The following is a 27,779-nucleotide window of genomic DNA, read 5'->3' on the forward strand; positions in this document are numbered from 1 at the left end:
ACACTGTAGTATTTTTTATGTCTTAAATTAATCTCCATACATGTTCACCTACCGACAGCCTTTTAAATCGCGCTTTGTACATCTTTAACACTGATGCAATTTTAGATTAAAAAAACAAAAACGGCAAGTGACCAACCCAGATACAAGACGTGAAAACAGTCATGTGTATTAAATCATGTATTAAAATTTGACTGCGTAGAGCAGAAAAAGGCACCGAACGTAACTGAGACAGATGAGTTTTTAATTAATATTGATTTGTGAAGTTTTAAACAATAAGCCGGATACATACAACGTTATATACTATCTTTAAATTTAGCAGGCGTAGTTATGTACATTATAGTACAGGAGATGTGATTCTGTTCTGATTGATTTAATATGTCGCTTGTCTCTTTGAGATTGTTATTGTTCTAAATAAAGTTCATTTTTTTTAAAAGTTATGTACATTATAACCTGGCGGTACAGATTTCGATTTTTAACCCGCATCCACCCCCTCTCTCAAAACGTAATATTGCCAATCCCATTTCAATGTTATAGGGCATAATAGGACAATTAACTTTCTGGGAATTTACATGGTTTGTTTAGCTAATGTCTGCACGATATAGCAGCGCTACATTTCAAGAATTCAAAATATGGGAACCAAAGTTAGACAATATAGAAATCACTTTATTTAGTCATAGTACTAACAATGAAGGTTCTGCAACCCCCACGTCGACATGCTAAATGGTTGATTCCAGACTGGGACTGTCTATTATTTTTTTAAGGCGATGATTTTAACTACGAGTGCTGTTTCATTTGTTTTTAGCCTAAATGATTTTTTGTAAACCGTATATAAGGTGTTCCTTTAAAATTGACCATTAGGTTACCTTAATCAGGCGATATTTAATGGACTGCGAGTCTGTTTCTATATAGAACACCCCTGTCGTTGCTGGGAACTACTCCTGGCACTTCCTTGTTCAAAAGTTTTATTTAGGGGAAGGCTTGGGGGGGGAAGTTGGTCACCGGATTGGTTATTCCTTCGACGCTGCTGTCAGACATTAAAGGCATGGATCAAAGCTTTTTGGCGTAACTACTGTGGCTGTCCCAGCTTTTCTCATGGCTCCAGTTGTTAGAGGGTGGCTAACGTTGCACTGAAAGAAAGAGGAAGATGTCCATGGCTAACATTAGCGAAGACATCAGGGTGAAGTTTCCCCTACATTCCGCAGTGTGGGAGAATGACTACAGGAAGCTGGAGCAGCTATTAACATCAACGCAGGTTGGTTAAAACCACTGGCGAGGTTGGTAACTTTGGCACCGATACTCAGCTAGCCGGACTAAGCCAGGAGTGAGCTGCTGAATTTCCGCAGGCAGGCAGTTAAAGAAGGCCAGTGGTGTTTACAGATGCTCCGCAGGCAGCCACATACACATGACACTGAGTAGCGCAGCTTTTTATGCATCTATAAGTTTGAAAGCTTTAAAAGACAAAAAAACCCCAAAAGTCTTCCGGTACAGACTGGTAGCTTGTTTCCAGTTAAAATGTAAGCTTCTGTCCCATTTCACTGGATTCCTCAAATACACTGATTAACAGACAGCAGTACGTGTTTTATCACTCGCATGCATAGATTTGTTGTTTATTTTTGCACTACCTACAGTAACTCGGCATTGCTATTTAGCTTCAAAATGGAGAGATCCAGTAGCTCAAACAATAAGAAGTGTTAGGGATGGGTATTGATAAGAGTTTATTGATGCAAATGCCATTATTGATTTTCTTTATAGGTCAGATTGGTTTTTACTGTCAACTCAGTTTCATTTTCACTGCTTGGACAAAGTGTAGGGGGAAATAAGCTTGCATGTGACTCAGGTGTGTAAAAAGTGCCGCTATCACGAGTCTGGTGTCACTGTTGTGCAATCTGCAACTTTTGGAAAAACATGCCATGTGTCGTGAAAAGATTCGATGTTTTGGGGGGTTTATGATAATCCGATGAATAATATAAGCTCTAGATTCCCATCCCTACGCCGATAATTACCTCAATACGTGCTTGAGAGTGTATTTTATTTACTTAAAATGGACAATGCAGTTTGACATAGTTCCAGTACAGAGCATGAAACTGATGTGCCGCACAAAGAGTTTATAGCTGTTCCTAATTTTCAGCCCTTGTTGGGCTTATACATCCAAACTATACAATTATTATGATTCCTCTGTACTGACTCCAGCAGTTTTATATCATTGTTAGCCATGACCAAATTGCATGTTGTTGACTGCACTGGTTATAGTAATCGCTTGGAGGTTGTTATGTCAGCTCGGTAGTATTTAATCTAAACAGGCACCTTATTATTTTTCAGAATGACATCGAGGCTGTGGATCCCAGAGGCCGAACACCTCTGCACCTGGCTGTATCACTCGGGCACCTGGAGTCAGTGAGAATCCTGCTGAGACATGGCGGTCAAGTGACTAAAGAAAATGCCAATAATTGGACAGGTTTGTTACGAAGCTAGCTACATAACAGACAAGGAGGGCTAGGATTTGGATTGGTTTGTTGGTTGATTTTCAATCCCTGCTGTCTATAACTCTACCCGTCATCTGCTGTTGATGAGGTTTCTTGTAAATATACTTATCCAAGAATATCAACTCCTACCACAGCAGTAAAATGGTTTCTTTGGTCTTTAATTTCATTGCTGAGGTTTTTAATGGTTAATCGTTTCTCAGGAAACGGATGCTGTTGCATTAAAAGGTTTAGTGGTTTGTTTCTGCTTGACTTTCTATGGGCAGTGCTGCAGGAAGCAGTCAGCACAGGAGATCCAGAGATGGTTCAGTTAGTGCTTCAACGCAGAGACTACCTCAAAGCCTCCACTGCCCTGGGAGGAGTGCCTGAGCTGCTGTCAAAGATCCGAGTGGTGTGACTTCATATATTTTTGCCTTTTGCTTGTCATCATTTGTAAGTGTGCCTGGAAACATTTATAACATTTCTTTTGCTCTTTCTAGTCTCCAGACTTCTATATGGAGATGAAATGGGAATTCACCAGTTGGAGTAAGTTTTTTTTTTTTTTTTTTTTTTTTTTTTTTTGTGAGTGGAAATATATATTTTTTAAGTAGATTTTTAAAGTAGACAAGTGTATAAATAGTATTATGTTCATGCAAAAACAGCTAGTTTATCAGAAATCCAGTATGCAAAAGAGGGATGGTTTCAAAAGTTGTTTTTTTTTACTTAAGGCAGCAGTCTATTTTTAAAGATTGACACTTTTCCTGTGCGGCTTCATCAGGTCACACAGGAAAAACTACATACCTGCCTGATGGCAGGTGAAGTATTTGTTTGCTTAAGTGGTGTTTTTCACGTATGGATGCTTTTTGTTTCTGTATCCTGTTGTTTCGCAGTTCCTCTCGTGTCCCGGGTTTGTCCGAGTGATGTTTGCCGCATCTGGAAAAGCGGCGCCTCGCTGCGAGTGGATGTTACTCTTCTAGGCTTTGAGAACATGACCTGGATCAGAGGGCGTAGAAGCTACATCTTCAGAGGAGATGGCATGTGTTTACACTCCCTCACACAGACGAGTTTTCTTTGCTGCTGTTTTGATTAAAATGGTCTAAGCGACTCCCTGTCTGCGTGTCTGCAGATTCATTTGCAGAGCTGATGGAGGTGAACCATGATGATGAAGTCGTGGACATCGAACGCTTCAACATATCCCAAGAAATGGAGGATGTGACGTTAGAGTCAATGCAGCCAGCTGAGCAGGAAGTTGCAAAAAGGTTGACGACTCCTATTGTCAACACCTACTTGGACACAAAGGATATTGCTTTTGAGAGGTAAGAGGCATTTATTCCTCCTTGTTCCTGTTTTTCCTCATGTCAGGAAAGGATCTAAATTTGTTTGATAAGCTGCGACAGAACTCCAAAGCTATGCTACTTCACGAGAGTTGGCTTCTCATGGCATCTTGTTTCAGTGGAATTACTGCCTGAGCCAGGTTACTGTGTAACCCATTAGAGTTCATGATCACCACCTCTGATCTATGGATGACATTTCCAGTAGTATAAGATAATAAATATTTTGAGGCCTTACATGGAATATTCTTAAATTTTTCAAAATTAACACGTCAAACCAGAATCTAACATGTTAAAATAGCAGGGTAGATGATTCTCTATTATACAGTATATTGAGTTATTATGGAATTTTTACATGAGATATTCAAGCTTTTTCTTGTCTGTCCTTCTGGAAACTGTAGCATCTAAATGCAATATTTATATTTAGTACTTTTTTTTGTTTTTTGTTGTTTATTCAACATCCAGCTAGAGGACATGTTATCACAATGATGATGACGACACAGGTGACAGACGGCATCTTACTTCAGCTATCCTTACATTAGTAGTTGCTGTTGCACTGTTGGATTGTGAATGTATTTGAATCTAAAGAACAACGATGAATCTCTTCTATTATGATGTTTTATGTTTTCTGGATATATACCAGTCTTTTGTTTTGTGTTTTTCCTACAGGACTAAGTCTGGCATTTGGGGCTGGAGAGCTGATAAAACTGAAGTAGTCAATGGATTTGAAGCGAAGGTATAGAGAAGTTATAAATCAAACCAGAATGTGTTTATAAAATGTGCTGGTTTTATTACCTGACATTGTATTTTTGTCATTTTCTCAGGTTTTCAGTGTGAACAATGTAAATGTGGTAATCAGGACACGGACGGAGCATCTTACAGACGAGGAGAAAGCCAGGATAAAAAGTACAGTTTTTAAGTATTTCAGTATATATATTGTTTTTGTTTGCTTTTGGGGGGGGTTTCAGCACATAGTTTAAATGAACTGATCAGTGACAGCATTAATTATTAAGTATCCTTTGAAAGAAGCTCAACACAGCCGGGCTTTCTTTGTGTTAGCTGGCTCACAAAACCTAGAACCTAGTTGATGATAACGGATCTGTTAAGCCAGACTTTCTGCTTCAGGCTCTGCACAGACAAATAAAGCAGACATGGAAATTTCTTTAATTTGTCAGTGGATCAAAGTTGTATTTATTTTTTTTAAGTTTAATAAACATTTTTGGTGTTTGTTGTGTGTTCTAGCAGCTGCAATTCCTGCAGTGTAAAGGAGACTTATCAGCAGATTGGAAGCAAGCATAAAAACATTTATACGTTTTCTGCATCGCCAAAACAATATATGCAAATTTTAAGGGACCTGCTGTGATTTTACAGCTTTGCTTCTTTCATTATATCAGTAAGGTAGGGCTTAATAACTTAACTTCCCCCATCCTCCCAGCAGAGAAAACAAGCTGTAAACAAGAGCACTCAGGGAGATCTCCTTCTGCAGGGCGAGGGCTACACTAAACTTCAATGTTTTATGATGTCTTTATTACAGCACACGGTTTTCAGCCTGTTATGGTGTCATTGTGACATCATAGCGTGTCGTATTTGGTTCATAGCTCCCTCCATGCCCTTTCATATGAATATTACTCTCATGATATATTCTAAGAGTATATATTTTGACAGGTTCCTTGGAATGCGTTTTTCACAGTGAACTTTAGCCTTTGGTGCTAAGAATGAAGGTGAAGGCAACCTGGGTACTTATGTGAAGTTTGAAGATGATCTATAAAAATTGTGGGTAATATAAAGTTTTTACAATTAATTTTTCACACTTGGTGTGACCTTGACCTGATTGTTTTTTTGTTTTTTTTTACCAAAATGACATCAGCTCAAGAAAAAGGTATCTTGATAAGAATGCTAACAAACGCATACTAAAAAAGAACCAAATCCATACACCTACCCTTCGGGAGGAGAAAAAAGAATCAATGAAGTCGTGGTATATTTTAAACTGAAACTCTAAACATAACCTTTGCCCCACAAGATTATTCATTCAGCACAAGTTACCATAGTGATTTAGCCAGGTAAAACGAGAGCTGCTCTTGTCACACCAAAAACTCCAACTTTAAGCTTGACATAGCTCGCTAACCAATTGATCTCGCTTTGTAGCGCTCTAGTATTAATGTGGCTATTATTTTGCCTTGTATCACTCACCTAAACACCAGCACCAACACTGGCAGGGTCGTCCTCTCTGACATGTATCCCTGACTGATTGAGGCAGATCCATGGATGCCCCATCCACTAACCCAAAGGACCCAAAGTGTCAGCGAAATAAAATAATAGTAATAATAAAGTTTAATTGTTGATGCCTTTCAAAACAACATGAAATCTGCTGCCAGTTCAAAATGTCAGGGAAGTGGTTTGAATGTTGTTATAGTCAACTTTTCTTTACACTCATAACAGAACTGAATCTGAGTGCTGATTGGCTGCTTTTCTTTTGTTTTTGGTCTTTCCAAAGGTGAAAGAAACATCCTGGAGTCTCTACTGGGGACTGTGGAGCAGCACATAAATGCGCAAGGAGTAAGTTGTTCCTTCAGCATTATTGTAAACGTGATACATTTTGTTGCCATGCACCTGCTTATTTTTTGCGACTTCATCATTCTGTAGGACCTGACTCTCGAATATGCAACTGCCAACAATCCCACTGCGATCACTCCAGAGGAATACTTTGATCCCGACTTTGACCTTGTGAAACGAGACATCGGCCGTCCTATTGAACTGAGCATTCGAACACAGAAGTAATTTCAAGTGTTCTAAACTCCAGTCCACTCATTTTCCTAGTTGTATTGTGGAATTTAATGTTTCACTTTATCTGCAATCTCTCACGCAGATTCAAAGGAACATTGTGGATGAGTGAGGACCATCCCCTCTCCCTGGTGGAGCAGGTAACCCCCATTATCGACCTCATGGCTCGCACGAGTTCCCATTTTGCAAGACTACGAGACTTTGTAACCCTGAAATTCCCTCCTGGATTTCCTGTTAAAATAGGTATTTTTGCAGTTTTATGATTTTTATTTATTGTTATTTTTTTCACTAGAAATTTTGGATTTGCAGAAGCACTCTGATACCCTTTCTGTTGTCACTTTGGTATCTCATGTGGCCCTCTCTTTCAGAGATTCCCCTGTTTCATGTGCTTAATGCCAAGATTACCTTTGGTAGTGTAAATAAATGCAGCACTGAGGAGGAAGCGAACACATCAGCAGCAGCCACACCAACATCCACAGGAGACGATGAAGCAGCAGGTTGGAAAGCAGATGGTTTATCCAGAATATTTAAACACAAAACGCACGATTGTCATTTTAAACTGCTCAACTACTGGGTTTTTTTTTGTTTTTGTTTTTTTTTATCCACCCTACCCAGCACCACCTCCTTTCCAGGTGTGTCCCTCGGTGTTTGAGGTACCTGCGAGTTATCACCGTCGCGGGGGAAGCCGCCACATGCCTGTGTCCAATAACGATGAGGAGCTCTTACAGTACGCCATCCATCAGAGTCTCCTGGAGTCTCGTCAAGGCACTGGCCAGGTCAGAGCAATCGTCACTGACACAAACTTCTTTTTCATGCAAATTTCCCCCCCCCCCTCCCCACATGCTGAAGACTGTAACTTCCCCTGGTGTTTGTGTGTTTGTAGGAGGGGCTCTGGGATCATGTTGATGGGGACTTCGCTGATGTAATGCCGATTAACCAGAGTGACAGGTAGGAACAGATTAACAGTGTTACAAGTAACTCTGTTACTGAGTGTTTTAATAGAAGGTGCTTGCAGCTTAGGAGGCCTAGGGATTCACATGGTTGGTTTTGTAGTGTTTTTAGTCAAACTTTATCACATATTTATTCTGCGCACCTTAAGTCTGTTCAGTGTCCACCTGTGAGGATGATATTCTGCCTCGCTGCCTGTAAGCATCAGTAAAGGCAACAGGAAAAAAGGTGAATCTCAGTTTTATCCTGTTGACCTTCTAGGAGTATCCCAGAGGGGGTGCTGGTGGATTATAGAGACACCTCCAGCCCTCCCAGCTCTGCCTCTGCCTCTAGCCCTGATTCAGACCTGCGTCTAGCAATGGAGCTTTCTGCAAGAGCTCAAGAGGAAGAAGAGAGAATGAGGAAACAAGAGGAAGAGGAGCTGGAGAGGATATTGCAGCTTTCGCTCACAGAGAAATAAAGGGAATAAGAGGGAAATATAAATATTAATAATAATTATAATAATACAAATTCTGCTGATCCAGAAAGCAACCACCACACCTCAGTTTTCCTTCCTAACCACTCTCATCAACTATGCAACTGCAGATCTCTTTCTACAACAGATAATTCTTACACAGCCAAAATCAAACTGTCTGTATCCAATATTTTTCAGAAGGTATTTTGGTAAGAGTATACTCTTTTTTTTGTATATTTCTATCTCAGTATAGTGTCTCCATCGTCACGCTTCTTTCCTGGACTGTTTGAGATCATTCTGGATGGGTTCTACTTTTTATTTATTCAGTTTCTTTGTTTCAGTTCAGACTCACAGCGGCAACTTGCAGGTATTTCTGTCACTGTTGTCTCGGGTGAGGGTTGAGTCAGTGTAACGTGGTTCTGTGAACAAAAAAAGTTTGACTGACTGCTCAAAGGTGACTTCATATAGTGTCGGCACACAAATGTGATATTCGCGGCCCCGGCAAACAAACACAGCAGTGCTGTCATTGTAAAGTCTCCCTACATAGTCACTTGGTTGAAGATATTGGACTCACTGAAAAGCAGAAAACTCAGGGTTAGCAGTTTTGTTTTGTTTTTGTTCCTTTGCTTTGGAATAACTTTGTTAATCAGCTGTAAAACTGACAGAAGTTAGCCAGGTAAATGATTTTAATATGGTACCACTCTAGCATATCGTTCTATAAGAACACTATGCCAGTGTTAAGTTGGAAAGGTTTGTTGGGTTGATTCAGATGTTCATATGTAAATGTGTCTTCTTGTACTTTGTGAATGTACTCTCTACAGATGGAGTAGAGCATGTTGCTTTGAAAGAAATTTGAAATTAGCCGCATGGTGTAGTATCTCTTTTTTCGAAAAAGGATAAAGGGGGTGGTTGGCTTTCCTTTCCTGTCTTGAGCTTCTGGTGAAAATTGACTTCTCTTTTCTTTTTTTTGTAAATTCTCACTGAGCAACTTCACCTCAATTCAGAAATGCAATAGCAAAGACCAGTCTGTCTGTGGATTTATAATAGTCATGCAGCTGGGAAGCAGTAGTTCCAAAGGGCAGTCTACATTTTGTATCCATGAACAACTCAACACCTCTGTGCGGAAGAAGGAAAGCAGCACAGACCCTGAGGTCAAGCATGAGCGCCATACGTTGGGGTTTGATTTTTTTTTTTTTCCTTTTCTTTTCTTCAGCATGTGCCAAGGATTGCTTCGCTCTGATAACACGTGGTGGAGCTGAAGCGTGGCAAAATTTATATGCAGTGCAACTCAGACTTAAACTGTTTAAATGAGTTTCTTTAAAATTTTGTAGTTTGAAAAACAAGGTGTCTCAGCTGTGTGATGCCAAGTAACACTCATTAACCACTGTCAATGATTTTTACTGACAACCAACCACTTTATCAGAGGTCTGTGCGACTGACTGCATCAGAAGCTTCAGCTGAACAGCTACTAACTGTAAAGATCAAGTTGCCAAACTGCTGAAAAGTCAAATTTGAAAATGGTAGCTTTAGTTAATTTAATGAAAATCTTTGCAGTGCGCCATTTGAGCTGTAAGGTTTTTTTATAATAGGTTGAAAGTTTCAGAGAATGTGTCAGTTTTCAAAATGTTGTGAAATAAAAGCACTTTATTTCCATTACTGCATGCTTCTTTTTTTTTTTTTTTTTAATGTGGTGTGTGTGACCATGAATAGTTGCCTGTCTCTATGTGTGAACTCTGTGATGGACTGATGACCAGAGTGTGAGTCTTAGATAGAAAGTACTTACATAGAAAAAGCATAGAAGTGCTTGTATGAATGAGGCGAGCTGTATGAAAGTGCTTTGAGTGCGCAGAGTAACAAAGCACTAAATAAAAACCAGTCCATTTACTGTTTGATTTTATCCTGCACATCAGGTTCAGTCATGACCAGATCAAAACAAAGACAGCAATGATAACTTGCTCTCACTTTTTAATCTCAAAGTTTAATGCTTGCAGAAATTTTGCTTTTCATCAAACAAAAAATACAACCAATCACAAAATTTCCAGCTTTGAAACCCAAATAAATAACACATGGTGCTCTCTTTTTATAAAATACAGGCCCAGATTACTACTTGTGCCATTAGGTGAGCATTTTAAATCAGTTTTGTCTCATTCTATTTACAAAAGCAATTTTACATAAACTAATATGCAGTGGAGCCAAAAAGCCTTAAAAATGAATCTGAATTTCAGAATATCTACCCCCTATTTGAAAATGATAACAGCTAATAGCAAATGATTCAAGGAGTTTCTTGTGATGTGTATCATCTTAAAGTAGTTCCTGCGAGCCCGGTGTGTTGGCTCCTTAGCAGTAATAATATTCTCCAAAACCAGAAGGGTGAAGGATGTCTCTGATGAAACCAGTGGTTCTCCTTGGTCAGGGTGGAATCAACTCAGTACAAGTATCCATCTCCAGAGCACTTTGGGTTTAATGCACTGTTATCCTTCTCTCTCTCTCTCCGCATATACCCTTGTGCTACTGACACAAATCTCGCATTTACACACCTACCCAACCCAAGAGACCACCGCTCCTCCTCTGAGACCAGACTAGGCGTGGTTATTTCAACTGCACTTTTTATTCTTCTACTTTTTATTTAGAAATGTCCTTATCTGTGATGGAGTTGCTTTTAAGTGACAGTGAACAGCGAGGTTTAGATGGAGCAATTTCTGGAAAGTTTTAATCTGCGATCTTTGTCTAGTCATAAAATGTGATTCAGTTTCTTTTGCCACTATCACCTGAAGATGACACAGGTGATAGTGGTAAAGCAGTTTTCTGCTGGAAACATGAGGCCCAGTCTCAGATGTTTGATCTCCACTGTATCTGTGTTCACTTTAAATTATATTAATAATTGACCTGAGATCAAGATAAATTAAAGACATTAAAGATACACTGATCAGGCATAGCATTATGGCCACCTGTCTAATACTGCGTTAGTCCTTCTTTTCCTACCAAAACAGCCTTGAACCATCAAAGCATGGACTCCACTAGCCCCCCCGAAGGTGCAATTTGAGCTACTGTAGCTCAAATTGCACCTTCGGGGGGGCTAGTGAAAATGTTGCATTGGGCCAAGTTGGCCAGCCGTTACTCTTGACGTACATCAGTGAGCCTCCATGCTTGGACCACTTCTGATAGAAACTGACCACCGTACACCGGGAAGAGCCCAAGAGACCCGCAATTCTGGAGATGTTCAGTAGAGTTGGCTATCACAAAGTGGCCCTCAAACTCACTCAAACACCTATGCTTGCACATTTTCCTGCTTCTAACACACCAAATTTGAGGACATAATGATTACTTGCACCCTAATATAGCCCACACTCACCAACAGGTGCCATGATGAAGACATAATCACTGTTATTCACCATCAGTGCTCACAAAGTTACGCCTGATCTGTGTTTATAAACTAACTGCGCACACTGGGCTTTTTGGCAGCTGCTTTTCCCTCAGTCGGTTCCCATCTGCACATGGTTACGGCAACAGAGCGGGTGTAACTTTGCAGACAGAACAGGATTGTCTCTCGGTTCATATGTCCTCCAGATTTCAGCGACGAGACAGCGGTTTGTAGACGCAGACAGCCATAATGATCATCAGCACCAGCACCACCGCCAGGACACTCCCCAGTGTGACTGTAAGGACAAAAACACAAGCACAGCCAATAAAAACAGACTAACGGGCAGACAAGCGCGACGGGTTAACTGGTTACACTGGTTTAAAGGTTTCTTTTGCAGTATATAGTTGTGGTCGCTGGAGACTAAAGAGAAATAAACACCTTGAACCTTACACCTGGATGTCGGGATCATTGAACGGCCCCTCCACAGGCCTCACATTTGTTCTCACCTAAATTCTGCTTCTGCAGGACCACATAAGCTCTCTCGGCCACCCTGTAGTCGTCGGGCTGAGCGATAACCAGCGCATTAAAGCACATTACTGCAGCTTGTGTGAGAAGATGCAGCATCTTAGCAGTGGAGGATGGAGATGGAGGATGAGGATGACAGCGAGGGGTTTCTTCTTCCGCTATAGGATCTGGGTCCTAACGCCGTTGGATTATTGTATCGTGAAACTGTCCAGAACAAGGGTGTCAAACAAAAGGCCCGGGGTCCAGAATGGGCCCGGCAAAGAATTCAGCTGGACGTCTTGGAAAAGACGAAGGAGCGCATGCATTTTGTACTTTGAATTGTTTTTAATACGTTTGAGAGCTTTTCATATTGATGAAGATCCTCCCCACAGTCTTTCCTATTCTGTTCCTTCAGTCTTTTTATCTTTCACACGTAACGTAGGTGTCTACAGCTGTGTCCCCACCAACTCCCTCGCCCTTTGTTGCCTTGTGTGTGAACATATTGTCCCAGTCTCCCCTAGGCCCTATTCCCGAAAGTGGATTAAATTAACAACTCTGAGCTTGTTTTTAAAATTTTGAGTTTGATGAACACGCTTCGTGGAATAGCCCTTTGACTGGTTACAGCTCAACTATGAGACTGAGAGATTATTCATCTCAGCCTAGTAAGCTGAGCTAACTGTAGACTCTCAGCAGCTCTGACACTGAAAGCTTCAGGATGGTGGAAATACAAAGTGTACAAACTCTTTTCTCTTCTCCGCAACATAAAACAGTCGTGTGGTGTCTCTCACACTCTCAGTTTCTGAAATGTCAAAGAGCAAAGAAGGCTCGTTAGAAAGGTTGAGCTCCTTGAAGTTATATTTTAATATAATTACTCTGCGTGACTGGGGTATAATCTCATCGTTTATAGACAAGTGCACACCATTGCAAACTCGTACAGCTGTTGATTACATGCTAGAAAGGCATAATGAGTGTTAAGAAATGTCAGTCACGGTGACCTGAATGTAAAATCGAAGGCTTCCTGGATACATTTATCACAACAAGACAGCATTTCATAATAGCATGAAGCCAGAAATTGTATTGTAATGGAAGGCATTTAAAATCATAAAGTTATGACCTTAAGCTTAACACAAAAATATAAAAGGACTCATCATTATCAAATCATTATTGTGTGTTTTTTAAAGCTTTTTCAGTACGATGCAAAGTGTCTTCAGATAACGGCTGACATGACTTAGCAATATAGAAACCGAATTAAATTAAATTTTAGTTTAATCAGTGGAAAGTATTTTTTTAATTCAGCAGTAAATTAGATGATCAGTCAGTTGAGTTGCTTAACAGTTAGACCTCCAAGTGTCATCAGACCATCTGCTGCAGTTAGGATCACCTCAGCCATCTGTGAATATCAGGGCTAGGCAAGTGAAAGGACCCTCTGGAAGGGGATGGAATCAGAAGTAAATGAGCTGTGGAGGTCGCCGCCTGAGGAATTTGGTTATTTTGGGAGTTTTAATTCCTTTTATTGTTAATACAAGTGTTTGAAGTTTTGCATTCCTTATTCTAGTAGATTACAAGCTTTATTTCTTGTGGCATCTATGAGTGTTTGAGTCCATTTTTTTCTTATAACTCCCCAGTGATAACTTTCAGTTTTTCATCCTGTGTTTTCTTTCATGTATTTGTTTCATGTATAATAGTAGTTTTGATCATCGTGGTTTCCCTATCTGTTTCTCTGTGTTTATGTCTTTGTCCTGCAGTGTTCCCTCGTCTCTGACTTTATGTCCAGTCCTCATGTGTCCATGTTAACTATGTTTCCTGCCTTCGTATTTGTGAATATTCATGTATTTTTCAGCCTCCTTTGTTTACTTCCTGTTTAATTTTAAGGTTTGTTATCTTTTGTCTCCTGTGTTGATTTTGCTTCTTGTCTTTAAACAAAAACCCAACAAATAGATGGCTCAGGAGATAACACGTGTTGCCTACTAGTCAGGAGGTTGGTGGTTTAGTCCTTAGCTTCTTTAGCCTACCTGTAGGCTAAAGAAGCTAGCTTAAAATGCTTATGCTAATCGGTGGTAGAAAAGCATAATACCCAGTATCAGTCCCTTTGTTGTTGAATCTCTTACAACTGTCAGATGTATTTTGTGTCACCACTGGTTAAATCAGCAACTAGAAACTACAGCCATGTACAATGGACACCAACAAGTCAGAGAAGAGTACAGTCAAGTCTAACTGCCTGCACATGTGATGAATGAATGTTATTCCTTTATTTCTATTATTCACCCCTTGTTAGAATTATTAGCATTAACTGGAGGGTTTAACAGTGTGTTCATGCAGTAATTCTTTCCATGTATACTGTTTCTAAAGCTGTCCATATCAAGCAGGAGAGAACCACCTATTTAGCGTTGCCTCTTTTATGTGTCTCCTGTGCTTGCCTGTTCTCTACTTCAATAGCAGTCACTGACACAAAAGGGCTTTGATCTGCACGTCCATCACCCAGCAGCTCATTGGGGAATCAAATGTTTCAAAACCACTTCCCACTCTCGTATATTTTCATACCTGTCAGCCTTGACGTGATGGAGCCGTGCTCAGATAAAACTCTGAAGGGTAGCGTTAGCGGAAATTGTACATGTGTGTGTGTCTGTGTCAGTGTGAGGGCCTGAGGAGATCAGAAGGTTTAAGCTGCTCTATTCGCCCGTATGTGGATGGATTGTGGATGTTGCAAATTAGCTTGTTAATTAGAATATCTAATAGAGGTGAACAATGACAGCCAACAGCCATTACAAAGACACGAAGATCATCATGTGGAAATTACAGTTCAGGAAAAGCACAGGGTGTTTGATATAAATAGTGGAATTTAAAAATCTTATGCAGTGTTTTTCTTAATTTTGTCACATTTAATCTGTTCTATTGAAAAGGAGTACAAACGATAAAATACGCCATTTATGCTATAATTCATTTACACACACATGTCTACAGAAACCACACCGAAGAGAACAGAAAGCACAGAACAATCATCAACCTCGGGCATCACATCGTTCCCTAATTGTAAATAAAGGATAAAGCATTTCAGATAAGGTAACACTAAAACAGAGCTACTATTTATATGCAAAACACAAACAAACAAGCAAACAAACATTTGAACAGTCTCAAATTATAAAGTGGAAATATTGTCTGGAGAGGCACAGAATCCATAGATATCAATACAACCTTTCCAAGTTTTGCAAATACAGTATAGCATGTATTCATATTAAGGCAAGACAGGCTATCTGGAGTTAAATGAAGCTATCAGACAAAGACCAGAAAATATTCAACAGTCTCATTTAAAATAATCATGAGATTCTTTTACATATTGTATTAGTGTCTACTTTAACTGTGAAACATACACTCACAGTTATGATAAGAAGATTACACTTTTAACACGGTCTTTGTCTGAGAGTCTCACTTACCTCCACTGCAAACACTAGTAGGGAAAAAAACAACTTTTTCAACTTTTACTTCTTCAAGCTGCTGCCTTTAAAATCCTATGCAAGCACTGTATTACAGACCTACTGTCTAAATACAAAATACATCAAATACACTGTAATACACTCTTTTGTTATTTACCTCAGGTTTTGGTTGTAAATAACACGAAATGACTCACTCAACCGAGATTAACTATGATAGCCTCACTGCTGCTACAACTGCAACACTGATGATCCCACTGTTAGTAAAGCTGAGCATGCAAAGCAACAACGTACATAAAATATAGAAATGTTCCCATGCAAATATTCCCATGTTCCTTGGCATCATCTATCTTTATAAGATGAAAAGAGACCACAGATTTTACCACTTAACTTGTATAACCACAAGAAAGCAAAACGAGAAAACTCTAAACTATCCTGGTGACGCAGGTCTGAATCGCTCTCTCTCTATCGTTTCTGTTTCTCTCTCTCACACAAACACACACACACACATAGGGCAGAGATATGAGTATCTCAAATCCTCTCAAAATTAAAAATTTAGCAGCATTTACCTTTATACAGAGTGTACATACGCAGTGAGAGTTCAACACCATTAACTGGTAATCAGTCATAATGTTAGATCATGTTTAGGTTCAGCCATAAACAAACCTACAACTGTGGTTTTAATGGCAATCTAAAAGCACACAGAGATGTTTATCTCTCTATGGTACAGTGGCCATGTTGAGGTTCTCAGCGTGGATGTCTGGTATTGTCCTCTCGGGCCTCAGACACACGGCCAATCTCTGTGGAAAACAAGGGACGCGTGCAAACGAAGCAGAGGTTAGATTAGAAGAAAATGCATCAGAAACAGTTTCAGGACTTTGCACGCATCCACCGACCTGTTTGAGGGAACCAGGGGTCCACACCAGCTTGTAGACCATGTAGATTGGGACCCAAATGAAGGATGATAAGCCAACGATGTACCCGACTATGATGCTCCAGTCCGGGTACTTGTAATCAAACAGTGCGAGGGGTGGTGCTTTCAGCAGGGAGCTCACAATGATATACTGAGAAGATATGGGATACGCAGCATTTCCATATATGTTAATATATGACCTGTACTGAGTCCATTATTTAAAAATATGTAAAAGAAGTCTTATTGGTGTAGATTTTTAATTCTAAAATGTCATCAGGACAACAACCTTATAGGTGGATGCAAATAAGAGATTAGGGTATCAAACAGCATATGTCTGTGTGCATGCTAGAAAATATTTAAGGAAGCTACTTCACAAAGAGAAGAATTTAATCTACAGAGGGGGCACTGAACTGTCTGCTCTCTTCAACTTTAAAGGCCACTGCTGAAGCTGTCTTTTGATCCTGCAATGAGCTTTCTCTCATATCCTTGTCTGCTACAGCTCACTGATCTCTGAGTGGCTTAACTGGATGATGCTCATTTGACCCAAAGAACTATGTGTTAAAGTATTTACAATGAGTGAAGATAACTAAAAGATCTTGTCGTTTTTATACAGCATAACCGCTGACGTTACGACTGAACCTTTGGGTGTTCAGAGTATCTCTCACCGCCAGAAACGCAGGACTGATAGCAACCCAGCACACTTTCCAGAACAGTCCCGGGGCTTTCCCAAGCATAGCCTGAACGTCATTGCTAAATCGATGGATTCCTGAAATCAGCAAAAATAATACAATCCCTTATAGGTCACCAATTTATACTGGTGATAAAAGAAACAGAAAACTAGTCAATAGATTTCTTCTTTTTTTTCCTTTTTTTTTTTTTTTTACCATAGAACCAGGAAACTGCAATAGCCTCAAGGAAACCCACTGCAATAATTGAGCTTCCAACTCCAAACTCCTCCAGCAGCTTCACCACGTAGGCACCACCCTGCCAGTAAGATTTTACAATCATTGATCATCAGTCAGCACTCATTTCCCCTCATTTGAGCAGCAGACAGTAGATAGCACTACTCCAATTTGCTACAATGTATCCAGAGCATTAATTATAATTGAAGGTAATTGTTTTAAAATATTGAGGCGATGCTTTTTGCTCTCTCGGGTTTGATGAGGATATAAAACACGAGTAACTTACATTGGTAAGGGTGCTCAGAGAGCCTAAAAAACAGACAACCACCAAGCACAGAACAAAAAGTTCCCGTCTGTGATAGAACTGATCTGGATATTCATCCAACACAGCAGTGATGATCGCCTCCAGCCCTCCAAACTGAAGCACACAGAGACAGCTGTTATCATTAGAAACATGTAGAGAAGTGTAAGGATGTTTGAAGTTCATGAAATAAGAAATATTGGACTGAATTTATGAATTTGAATCTGTGGTAGTAATCATCATGCACTGAATACTTCTAGGTTTCTCATCTCGTACCGTGCTGTCCAGTCCCAGTGTGATCATCATCACAAAAAAGATGATCGCGAAAAAGGTCGAGCCCATCATGTTTGCAATGGCCTCTGGGTAGGTGATGAAGAGTAGGCTCGGTCCTTAAAAGCACAGAAATGAACATGAACAGATGGGAGTGAGTATCTGTAATTATAATAGTTACAATACATTTTATTTAAAACAATGTTTTACTGTTTTGCCTGCTGACCTTTGTCTCTGGCTACATCCTCAACCTCCACTTGCCTCATCTCTGCCATGTAGCCCAGCACCGTAAAGATGACGAAGCCCGACACAAAGCTGGTCAGACAGTTTACCAAGCTGGTCACGATGGCGTCGCTGCCGAGGAGGAAGCAGCGCAGTCATTGAACTTACTTATAGAAAAACACTTTCTTAAACAACAGGTCTGTTTGCAGACGGAGGCAAAAATGACATTTTCAGCATTTCGCCTGGTTTTCTTTACAAATTTCTTAAAACTTTTTCTGAGACACTTAGCTCACACACACCCAACAAGCCGACAAGATACTGTTTGCTTATAAAGTATAGAATAAATAACTTACAATTAACAGATAATAAAGAATACATTAATTACACATGGAGAAATTAAAACTAGAATTTGCATATTTGAGTTTTTTTTATTTTATTTTTTTATTTGTTTATCAAGAGATTATGGAAACGTATATACATTGTATTGTATGCATCTTACATGACATATTTTCTCAAACATTTCTTTCCCAATCATTTTAACTTTTTCTTGTTAAACAAAAGAGAAATTAAAATACAAAAAACATATTTGAGTTTTAATTTGTATCACACTATGTTCAGCTTTTTAAAAAATTGGTTTATTTTTTTATTTTGGAAATTTATTGCTTAAAATTGTATCGTGCAATTTATCACATTTTTTTCTGAGGTAAAAGAAAATCACACCGTCGGCGCAGAAGTCTCAAAAACTCAAATAGTATCAAATAGTGTATCAAATGTGACACACTAGGCGTTACGGGGATAATGTTTCCAAAGCTTGTCGTTAAAATCAAACACAACGCTCAAAAGGAGATGTGTTTTCACTCGTGCAATGGTTTCAGCATTTCACCCAGAGCATCAGTCTTTACTATTTAAGCCACAACCACAGTTTCAGACAATAACTCAGTGTCTCATATGTCAGCAGGCACTGAGGGATCTTACCGATAGCAGTTGTTTGTGAAAGAGTTGTAGCTTGAAAGAGCCAAGAGGACCCCGAACCCTGGGCCCAGAGAAAAGAATATCTGAGCAGCAGCGTCCACCCACACCTACAAAACACAGAGGCAAAAATGCTCTGGGATGCTGTAGATTATTATGGTATTTAAGAGTATTAAAATAAATTGTCACTGATTAAACACCATCTAATTTTTCTTGTTTTTTTTTTATTTTATTTTATTTTGCCAAGCAGAGATTGGTTGTGTCAGTGGTACAGTGGGTACACAGCTGTATGCAGGGAGATCTGAAGAGCAGCTCGCATTCGGCATTAAAAAGAAGAGGACAGCGTTGGATATCGGGGAGGGAGACAGAAAGGGAGGCTTTTGTTAATGGCAGAAAATCTAAACCAATTATGCATCTTATTATCCTGCTCTGTGGCTTATTTATGCATCTCATTTCATCTCATCCATATTCTCTTCTAACCAAAGCACTCACACATGTTTTGCAAACAACAGCAGCGAGCTAAGAAGGAAGATGAGAAGGCGCGATAGATAGAAAAGAAATACAGGCTGATTCTCAGGGGACTAGTGGGTAGAATTAAATGAATATTTGGAAGATCCAGCTGTGCTGCATGTCTGAGTGTCATCATTTTAACAAGTTAAATATGCATCGGGATTTCTCCTCAGTGTTGGTTAAAATTATCAAGAATATCAACTTATTTGAGTCATTTCACCAGGACCTGCTAAGTGTGAAAGTTCTAAGAGGTTATAAGCACTTTTTTCATATTAGCAAAAAAATGACCCTGCTATAGATAAAATGCTGCTCTAAAAAGTGGCTGCATTGATTCTTCTCACATCGGTGAAAATAAATTATTCTTTTATTTACTTAATTTTTACACATGTCAAATGAGACTACAGGTAACTGAAAACGTATTCTCGTAGAACAAGGGTTTTATGGATCGTTTAAATTAACAGCATTTGTTTGTTTGTTTTTAACTTTAAATAATTATATAATTTATAACAAACCAGCTGGTCCCCCAGCTTCAACTCACACTGGTCTCCAGCAGCTTTCCCCACTGTGGTTTGAGATAAAACACCACACCTCTCCAGGCTCCTGGCAGAGTGGCGCCTCGAATGAGCAGGATAAAAAGCACAATATAGGGCAATGTGGCGGTCACCCACACTACCTGGTGCAGAGGAAGGCGATATATCAGAGTTGGAAACAAAGGTGTAAGAGAACCAGAAATCTAAGATAAAATCTGTGATTCAAGCAAAGAACATCCATTGTTGTGGCAGTAAAGCGACAGCAAAAAACTACCTTCCCTGAAGTCTTCACGCCCTTCCACAGGCTGAAGTACACTATGGTGAAAATGAGAAAAAGGCAAAGCATCAGCTGCCAGCGAACCCCACCAACATCTCTCAGCCCAGATGACTTGTGGATCTCAAGAACATTCCTCCTGTTGAAACAAAACATGGAACATCACGTTTTCAGCAACAAGATCATATTTCCCAAACAAAACCACCAGCTTGACTGTGTCAAGGATTCCCGCACAGCCGTGTACCTATGTGGTTTTTGCTACTCACACTTACATGCACTTACGTGTAAAATTCCTCTGCCGGAGACCTGGAGGCATTTGTCCAGGTGATGTTGTCCATGCCAAAATAGTTGGTGCAGTCGGGGGTGTTCCACACATTGTCGCAGTTAGTCCAAGGCAGGATGCTGGAGAACGAGGAATAGAAGTAGAAGAGGGCCCAGGCGATGATGGTGTTGTAGTAGAAGGACACATACAGAGCGATGATGCAGATGGCGTATCCTATACCTGAAACACACCAGGAAATGAAAAGAGCTTTGTAGCTGCAAATAAAAAATGTGTTTTGTCCGCACATGATCTGTCGAGCAGCTCAGGCCTCACCTTTGAAAATGGGACAGATGTGTTTCCATATTGATATGGCTCCAGTTCTGTGAAACTGTCCCAGTGCCAGCTCCATGTAGAAGAGCGGAACACCACCAAAGATGGCCATCAAAATGTAGGGAATAAGGAAAGCACCTGCATGGAGAGATGACATCTGAGGACATTTGTAAATGACAAAAACACTAACTTAAACCTGATTTTGGTTCCCATCCCAGCTTAAAGAGTGAATCTGCATGATTTAAGTGAAACTGACCCACTTGTTAGAGCAGGCAAAGAAAGAATTGTCCACATAGTCCTGTGATTCTTTTCCTAGTTTTTGTCCCCTGACCTAAAAATCTTATCTTAATATGAACTTGTTAAGCTCTTTTATTTTTTGAAATTATAAACAAAGACCAAATGCATTTCAAAGACTTTTTAATTGAGTTTCTAACGGATGGATGCTCTCTTCAGCACCATGGACAGTTTCTGCTGTCATCTTTTTCGAGCAGAAACTGTGAGATCAAAATCATTTGAGGACAGAACAAGTTTTACAAACAAAGTCCGCACATCCTAACTTATAGATAGACCTGCTTTTAAACCTTTAGCCTACTTACCGCCACCGTTTTGATAACATATGTACGGAAACCTCCAAACATTCCCAAGGTCCACAGCAAAGCCAATCACAGACAGGAGAAAATCCATCTTTTTGCTCCATTTGTCTCGGGACTCCGTCTGCGTGATGACCGGCACCGGGACCGCGTTGTTGGTGCTATAGCCGGGGTTCGGGGAGCTGTGGTGGGTCAGACTGCCGGCCATGACCGCTGAGTCCTGTCGGGGCACCGGACTGTGAAAAGTCAGGCAGAGGAACAGCTCCTCAGAGAGGAGGATGCTTCTCCTGTGATGATGACAGGGTCGAGTGGGAGGAGTTGTTGGTGCTACACTTGGGGATACCTGTCAGTAGAAATCATACCCTCACTTTTTAACCGTCTTTCAACTAAAACGTCCAGGATGATTTACAGACTCTAAAGCGACGATGCTAGAGTTGATCAATGCGATAACTCACTTTAAAGGCGAGAGGCCTGTTTTTGAACACGGTTGAATTTCACCAGCAGCAAAGACTGATGGGATTGCAGCTTTACTCACATTTTTTTTAAACTCCTTTCCCCTGAACGCATCATGATGTGCAGTAAAGTGAATGTTGAAGTTTCACTGTGTAAGTCATCTCTTGCACGTCACACCATCGAAATTCAAAACTCTGCAACCTCATATTTTCTCTTTTTATCAATATGAATTAGAATTTGTTGCCGCCTGAAACTCAAACTTTAGAATATAAAGACTGAATTTGGATGAATTGGTACATTATGATCCTCATTTTCTGGGGATATCAGTGTCTTTATTTTTGCAAAAAAAGGCCAAGGAAAATTGATTTCAACATCTTATACCTGAAACATGAGTGAAAGATTAAATCAAACAACAGGCTTCTGACACAGTGTAACAGTAATTTTAACTAGTGTGCAATCGGTCAGTTTGAACTTCCACAGATTTAATACAGAAAGCCATAAACGGCACCTTGGACCATCTTGGTTTGCTGGTCCTGTGGCATCATATAGTTTGGTGAAGACAGCAAAATAGAATCACAGTAGCTTAACTGCACTGATTAGGGAAACCTAATAAAATGAATTTGTAATCAAATCTACCGCTTTTAGCACTGAGTAGTTTGAAAAGGCTACTAACTGGATAGTCAGAGAGCCATGGTCATGTAGGTCTGTGAGCGGAGAGAGTGCATCAAATGAAGTTACTTTGGGAAATGGATATGACACAGGATAGGACAGGAGACATCTAGTAATATCATAAAATTGTCACTTAAGAACCAAGTTGCAGCCGCACTGTCTGGCCTGGTGTCACATGGTTTACTGCCCAGCTTCTCCACCTGAAGCTGGGGCAACATGCTGTGCAGAAGGATTGTTTAATAACTGTTGTTTTGGCCCTTTCCTGCTAAATGGACATCAAAGGAGAAGCAAAGAAGAATATAGATTATTTCCCCTTCAAGTTAGCACCTCTCCGGGTAATAGACAGAGAGGGAGAGGCAGAGAAAGTTATAATACAAGTGATAATATTATTGTCAGAGCTAGGATGGAGAAAAGCTGGGAGGGAAAGGCTGTGGTTATCCAGCCGAGGTGTAGGGGCCCCTGAGGGCCAATAACATAGCAACAAACCATACATTACTGGCCTTCTCAGACATACAAACCTGTCAATCTGCATTGGCATACATGTGCAGAAGAGCATCAGACTGACAGGAGCCTCCCTCACATGCCCTGGTGTCTGTTAGAGCACGTCGACTCTAATCACGCATCGACATGTGCATGTTGGCTTCTGCCAGAGGCTCTGCTGACAGGCAAAGAGGCCTGTATGACACAGCATTGTTATTTCTAAAGCTGGTGTTGGTGTGGTTTAAAAATCCTTTGAGTTGTTGTCATTTAGAAAATAACGAAGTCCCTAAATTTAACCTTTTTCATCTGTTTTGTATATTTATATCAAAATGTATTTAAATCAAGTTTTACTGCAACCCCTGTTATTTGTTATTTGATCTGTCCACTTGCACCTTGTTGTGATTCATAGGAACCTGTCCATTTTTTTAAATACATTTTTCTTCCTATACAGAACAGCATTACGCTAAAAGGCTGCAAATAAATGTGGAGTGTTGATGTTTGTGTGCGTTGAGCTGTGGTCTAAAGACAAACATTGCTAATTAGGCAGAGGATAGCTGGTGAGGAGTTTGGTGTGCTGTGCCGTTTACTCAGGCAGAAGTCCTGTTATGACACTTAACACGACATCCTATTACCTCACATTAACTAAAGGTGTGAGTCACCCCAGCTGGGGAATCCTGGGTTAAAGAGGATGCTTGTGAGGAAAAACAACGTGGGGGGAGAAAGGGGCCCAACCCTGCATCCCTCAGTCCCCTCAGTCTGTCATCTTGTGTTATCACTCCATCCTTTCACCACCTGATTCACCTGACAGCTCAGTCCTCCAGGCGTGGCTGGACTCATGGCTTTAAGATCTCCCACTCTATAGTTCACTCAAGTCTACTGTGGTTCTCCAACTCACATTGCAGGTTTCTCTAATGTGTTCTGAGTTGGATGCTATGAGAAAAAAATAAAGTAAGTGCAAAATTTAAATAAAAGGTGAAAAATGGTGATCCACGTGGACCTGCTGGTTATTTTTCTTCTAATCACTGGGTATAAATATATATTACACAGTCGCCATCTTCTGGACAGTGTGAGTTATAACTCTTTGTGGGGATTTTCTGTTGCAGAATGACGCGGTTTTTCAAGCTTTTTTTATTTTAAATTTTACAGAAAAATAATGAAGAGTCATATCTGGTTTGACATGCAGTAGAGTGTTACAGTAGAACAGATGAGGGGAAGAATGGATCTTCATATATATTTTATTTTATTTCTTTTTATTCTCTTTTGCGCCTTTTGTTTTTATTTTATTCATTAATTTAGTTAGTTATTTACTTATTATTTTAGTAGTTACGGTTAATCAATGAATTTTATTTTTTTATTTGTTTATTATGTTAATAACTGATTTTTATATAATAATTTTACCCAGAATTTAATTTAATTTTAGTTTTGTTTTGTTTGGCATCTTAATTTAACCGTTCTTCTACATTTTGACCACAAGATGGCGTAAGGACAAAAGATTTCCCCATCTGATAAATTTACGCAAAAACGAAGCTCTGATGTGTTTTAGTCATGTTTTAATTTCAGTAATAGATTTCATCCAAAATCTCGGTTAAACCAAATTATTTTTACTATCCTTGAGTCAGATTGTCGCTAAGATTTCTTGTAACTAAAGAGCGTTTGTAATACGTTGTATCCATACGGGTTGTATCCGTAAATAATATAGTCCACTCCGATTTTAAGGCTAGAAAGCTGTCTTTCGGTGAACATTTATTTCTCTCCCCTGGTTCTGACCCGTTCCCGGAGGGAGCGCAGCGTGTCTTTAAGAGGCGTGTGCTCGGATGAGGTGGAGTCGTGATCCACATTGTACAAGCAGCTGATGGGAGGGTGCTGCGTTCAGACAGGAGACAGGATCCATGGCAACAATCATGGCAGGTGGGAGCAAAAGAACATTTTAATTTAAATTTATTTAAGTAACATTTGGCTCTGTTTGGGAACGCGGAGAAAGTTGAGTCGTGTCAGAAAGTAAAGATGCGCTGTTTGGTTTATTTTATTTGTGTTTCAGAGGCAGAGACCCGTCAGCGGCTGCTGCGCACCGTCAAAAAGGAGGTGGGTGTTTTCAGCTCAGCAGTTATCGAGTCGGAAAAACAAACATGTTGGTTCGTATGAAGCTCTGCAGTTCAGCCTGTGCTCGAAGAGGCTTGCCAGGTGATCCCTAACAAACACTGGCTGGCACCGTGTCAGCTGTTTCCTGGTGATGATTACAGATGTGTGCCTGTGGTGCTCATCTGTACCTCAGCCAGAAAAACACCAGGAAACAAGCTGATAGTAAGGGAGAAAAAGTAGAATACTAATAATAGTTATTAAAGTCCAGTAACAGTTTATGGTTGGTTAATTTGTTAAGGTCTGTTCTCAGCATGAATGATGTAGTGCTGCACCTCACTAATTATTTGGGTGGAGAAGCAGCACGAAGGAAGCAGATTGTCTTTAGCCAGTGTTTGTTGTGTTTATGGCACAGCAAACCATCAGCCTTCTGCCAAACCATTTGGTGATTCTAGACTCAAACTGTGTGTGTGTGTGTGTGTGTGTGTGTGTGTGTGTGTGTGTGTGTGTGTGTGTGTGTGTAATGAGTTTTGTGTATATGAAAGCTTCCATACATGTCACTGACATGATAATGACTGTTTAGACTGTTACATAAAGCCTGTGTTAATGAGGCTGGTGCGGGGATGCAAAGCTCGACCTGCAGGAGCATCTGTTTGGAGGAAGGTGTTATTAGATTAGCTAATGTTTTTATGGTTCATAGTGTTAAGCCCTTTGTTCCACAAAATGAATGCCTTAGTAAGGTTATAGAGTTTCATTAGATTATGATGAACGGTCGAGGTGATTGTGCCGCCAACACTCCCCTATACAGTCTTGAAGATAAGCAGGCACACTACATTCAGCTCAGTAAGTATTAAAGTAAACTGCAGGTGAAATTCTAAAGTCCGAGAGCCAAATGTCCTACATGTCACCAGTCATGGAGGGGAATGGTTGAAAATAGATAGTATCTATTGGCATGTTGGCTAAACCTTTGCCTTGATGGTGGAAGCATGATGGAAGTGAACATGTTGTGAGATGTCCAAACTGATGGGCCGTGCCTTTGTGAAGAGCCTCCTTTCATATAGATGCTGAAGGTAAACAAGAGTGGCACCATTTTTTCCCCCACTTTGCTCCTTTTTTTAAAACATGTATTAAATCTCAGCAGCTTCCTTAAAGTAATAACACCCTTTCTTTCACACATAGCAACCTTATTTAAATCAGCAGCAAGCTTCTGGGGTCGTAATTGCGTCCACCCAAACATGGGACTGGCAGGAAACTAAAGCTCCCCAACAGGAAGTTGATTTATCATAACAGAGACACGTTGAAATATTCACAGTAGAGCGATAACATTCTGACAGCTGAAATCTAAAACGAAAGCACATCCAGTGTATTGGAGATAGATGACAGGTGCATGTCTGTTAGCAGACTGCTGTGTGTTACCTTATTGTGTTTCCATTGTCCTGTAGTGGTGTATACTTTACAGTTAAGCGTTTTTGTTGCCCTTTGTTTGTACAGGGTAGGTTTTCTCAGTGTCATCCACGCCTTTCTAATATAACCCAAACCCTCCGAGTCTTGTTGGTTTTGGTCTCTAAAAGAATATTCAGATGAAGAGGGACAGTAACAGCTGTTTGATTGTTGCATGGAGACATTTTCAACCTTCATTTGATAAAAGTGTTTATGTTTTTTTTAACTTTCCTCTCTAATTACCTCATGCTCTACTGGGCTTTATTCCTTTAAATCATCACATCCTGAATGTTGTGAAAGGAAGAGTGTAGAGGCGGTGGCCTGATTTGTTTTCCTCTGCTTCTCCAGTGTTTATCTGTGGAGAGCAGACCCTTCCCATGATTAAATATGCTCTCTGTGTGCATAAGGCCTCTCAAAGATTCTTTCACTGGGGCTCTTTGTTAGCGTAGCAGCGACTTTATTCTCAGACAGCTTTTTAATGAAGATCAGCATTTTTAATGATGTAAGAATCTGAAAAGAAAAAAGAAGAGTGGAAAGTGTTACTTTCTTTTTTTTTTACCATATTCGATCAGGATACACACTGAGCTGATGGGCAAACAAATGACACATACAATTTACATTCTTTAAAACATTTTCATAATTAAAAAAGCATCACTGATCCTGGCAGTGATCGGAAGCTTGTAAAGGAGGTCCTTTTAAAATCTTTGACATCTGAGGTTCTCTGTGCCGATGAATGTCTAAGAGTGTGGCAAGTGATTTAAAAAGATATCTGAATTATTTGCAAGGAAAACTATTAGATGTTAAACATTTCACTTTGCCCTCCAGCAAATTTAGCCCACAGGCAGGACATTAGATGCAAAAAGAAGCCTCAGAAACCCAAAATGTCTTTGCATGACGTGCTGACAGTCTTTCAGAGCCTGGTGTCAAACTCCATATATCTACAATCAGAGCAATCAGAAATGTAGCCTGTGTGGAATTTTGTCAGGAAAAGCCTTTGCTGTCCAAAAATAGCATCAAAGCTAAGCTACTGTTTTACAAAGCAACCAAAGACCAGATCATTAGGAACGGAAATATATACACATACGTTTGTTTGGCCACAATATCAATAATGTAATGTGTTGTACTTATGTAGCGCTTTTCTAGTTTCACCCACCATTCAAACCACTTAAAGCACTTTATCTAGATCACAGCCAAAAGCCATTTAGAATCACCAGTTAACCCAACATGCTTGTTTCTGGATGGAGGGAGGAAGCCCAAGTACCCAGCAGATATGTTTGGTTCACAACAAAAACATCTTTTAGGAGAAGGTCCTCATTCCAACT

General features: G+C 40.0%; 3 protein-coding genes across 3 annotated transcripts in view; 2 read left to right on the forward strand and 1 right to left on the reverse strand.

Moving 5' to 3' along the window:
* Positions 1–981: 981 nt before the first annotated feature.
* On the forward strand, positions 982–9,524 carry ankrd13a (ankyrin repeat domain 13A). Its single transcript, XM_085368241.1, has 15 exons — positions 982–1,252; positions 2,320–2,455; positions 2,747–2,871; positions 2,960–3,005; positions 3,350–3,493; positions 3,586–3,775; positions 4,460–4,526; positions 4,615–4,696; positions 6,285–6,346; positions 6,434–6,564; positions 6,657–6,814; positions 6,940–7,068; positions 7,187–7,347; positions 7,455–7,519; positions 7,781–9,524. The coding sequence occupies exons 1-15, from the start codon at positions 1,145–1,147 to the stop codon at positions 7,977–7,979; spliced, it is 1,803 nt and encodes a 600-aa protein (XP_085224367.1). The 5' UTR covers positions 982–1,144; the 3' UTR covers positions 7,980–9,524.
* Positions 9,525–15,985: 6,461 nt separating this feature from the next.
* On the reverse strand, positions 15,986–21,547 carry slc6a4b (solute carrier family 6 member 4b). The gene is made up of 13 exons (XM_085368242.1): positions 21,346–21,547; positions 20,753–20,887; positions 20,440–20,659; positions 20,158–20,296; positions 19,892–20,026; positions 18,850–18,953; positions 17,879–18,006; positions 17,659–17,771; positions 17,368–17,499; positions 17,064–17,163; positions 16,845–16,945; positions 16,163–16,330; positions 15,986–16,066 (listed from the first exon to the last, which is right to left on the reverse strand). Exons 1-13 carry the CDS (start codon positions 21,545–21,547, stop codon positions 15,986–15,988), a joined length of 1,758 nt encoding a protein of 585 aa, XP_085224368.1.
* A 3,267-nt stretch (positions 21,548–24,814) lies between these two features.
* The window catches only part of sgsm1a (small G protein signaling modulator 1a), a 37,080-nt gene continuing 34,115 nt past the window's right edge, over positions 24,815–27,779 (forward strand). The window contains exons 1-2 of the mRNA XM_085368243.1: positions 24,815–24,849; positions 24,980–25,023. Of these exons, the coding sequence (XP_085224369.1) occupies positions 24,831–24,849; positions 24,980–25,023 (63 nt within the window). The 5' untranslated portion in view covers positions 24,815–24,830. The remainder of the gene's footprint in view (positions 24,850–24,979; positions 25,024–27,779) is intronic.

Source organism: Diplotaxodon limnothrissa, linkage group LG12, assembly GCF_057381915.1.
Source record: "Diplotaxodon limnothrissa isolate DT_005_m linkage group LG12, D_limnothrissa_male_GT1.1, whole genome shotgun sequence".
In the NCBI taxonomy this organism is placed as follows: Eukaryota; Metazoa; Chordata; class Actinopteri; order Cichliformes; family Cichlidae; genus Diplotaxodon; species Diplotaxodon limnothrissa.

Bases quoted from the DNA above. Each gene is read 5' to 3' on its own strand.
- ankrd13a (XM_085368241.1), top strand. From the start codon at position 1,145: ATGTCCATGGCTAACATTAGCGAAGACATCAGGGTGAAGTTTCCCCTA. The intron at 1,253-2,319 runs GTTGGTTAAAAC...ATTATTTTTCAG, and splicing joins AGCTATTAACATCAACGCAG to AATGACATCGAGGCTGTGGA. The intron at 7,520-7,780 runs GTAGGAACAGAT...TTGACCTTCTAG, and splicing joins CCGATTAACCAGAGTGACAG to GAGTATCCCAGAGGGGGTGC.
- slc6a4b (XM_085368242.1), bottom strand. From the start codon at position 21,547: ATGGCCGGCAGTCTGACCCACCACAGCTCCCCGAACCCCGGCTATAGC. The intron at 20,660-20,752 runs GTGAGGCCTGAG...GGTGTGTTTCAG, and splicing joins CATCTGTCCCATTTTCAAAG to GTATAGGATACGCCATCTGC. The intron at 17,772-17,878 runs GTCAGCAGGCAA...TGTGCTTTTAAG, and splicing joins GGATGTAGCCAGAGACAAAG to GACCGAGCCTACTCTTCATC.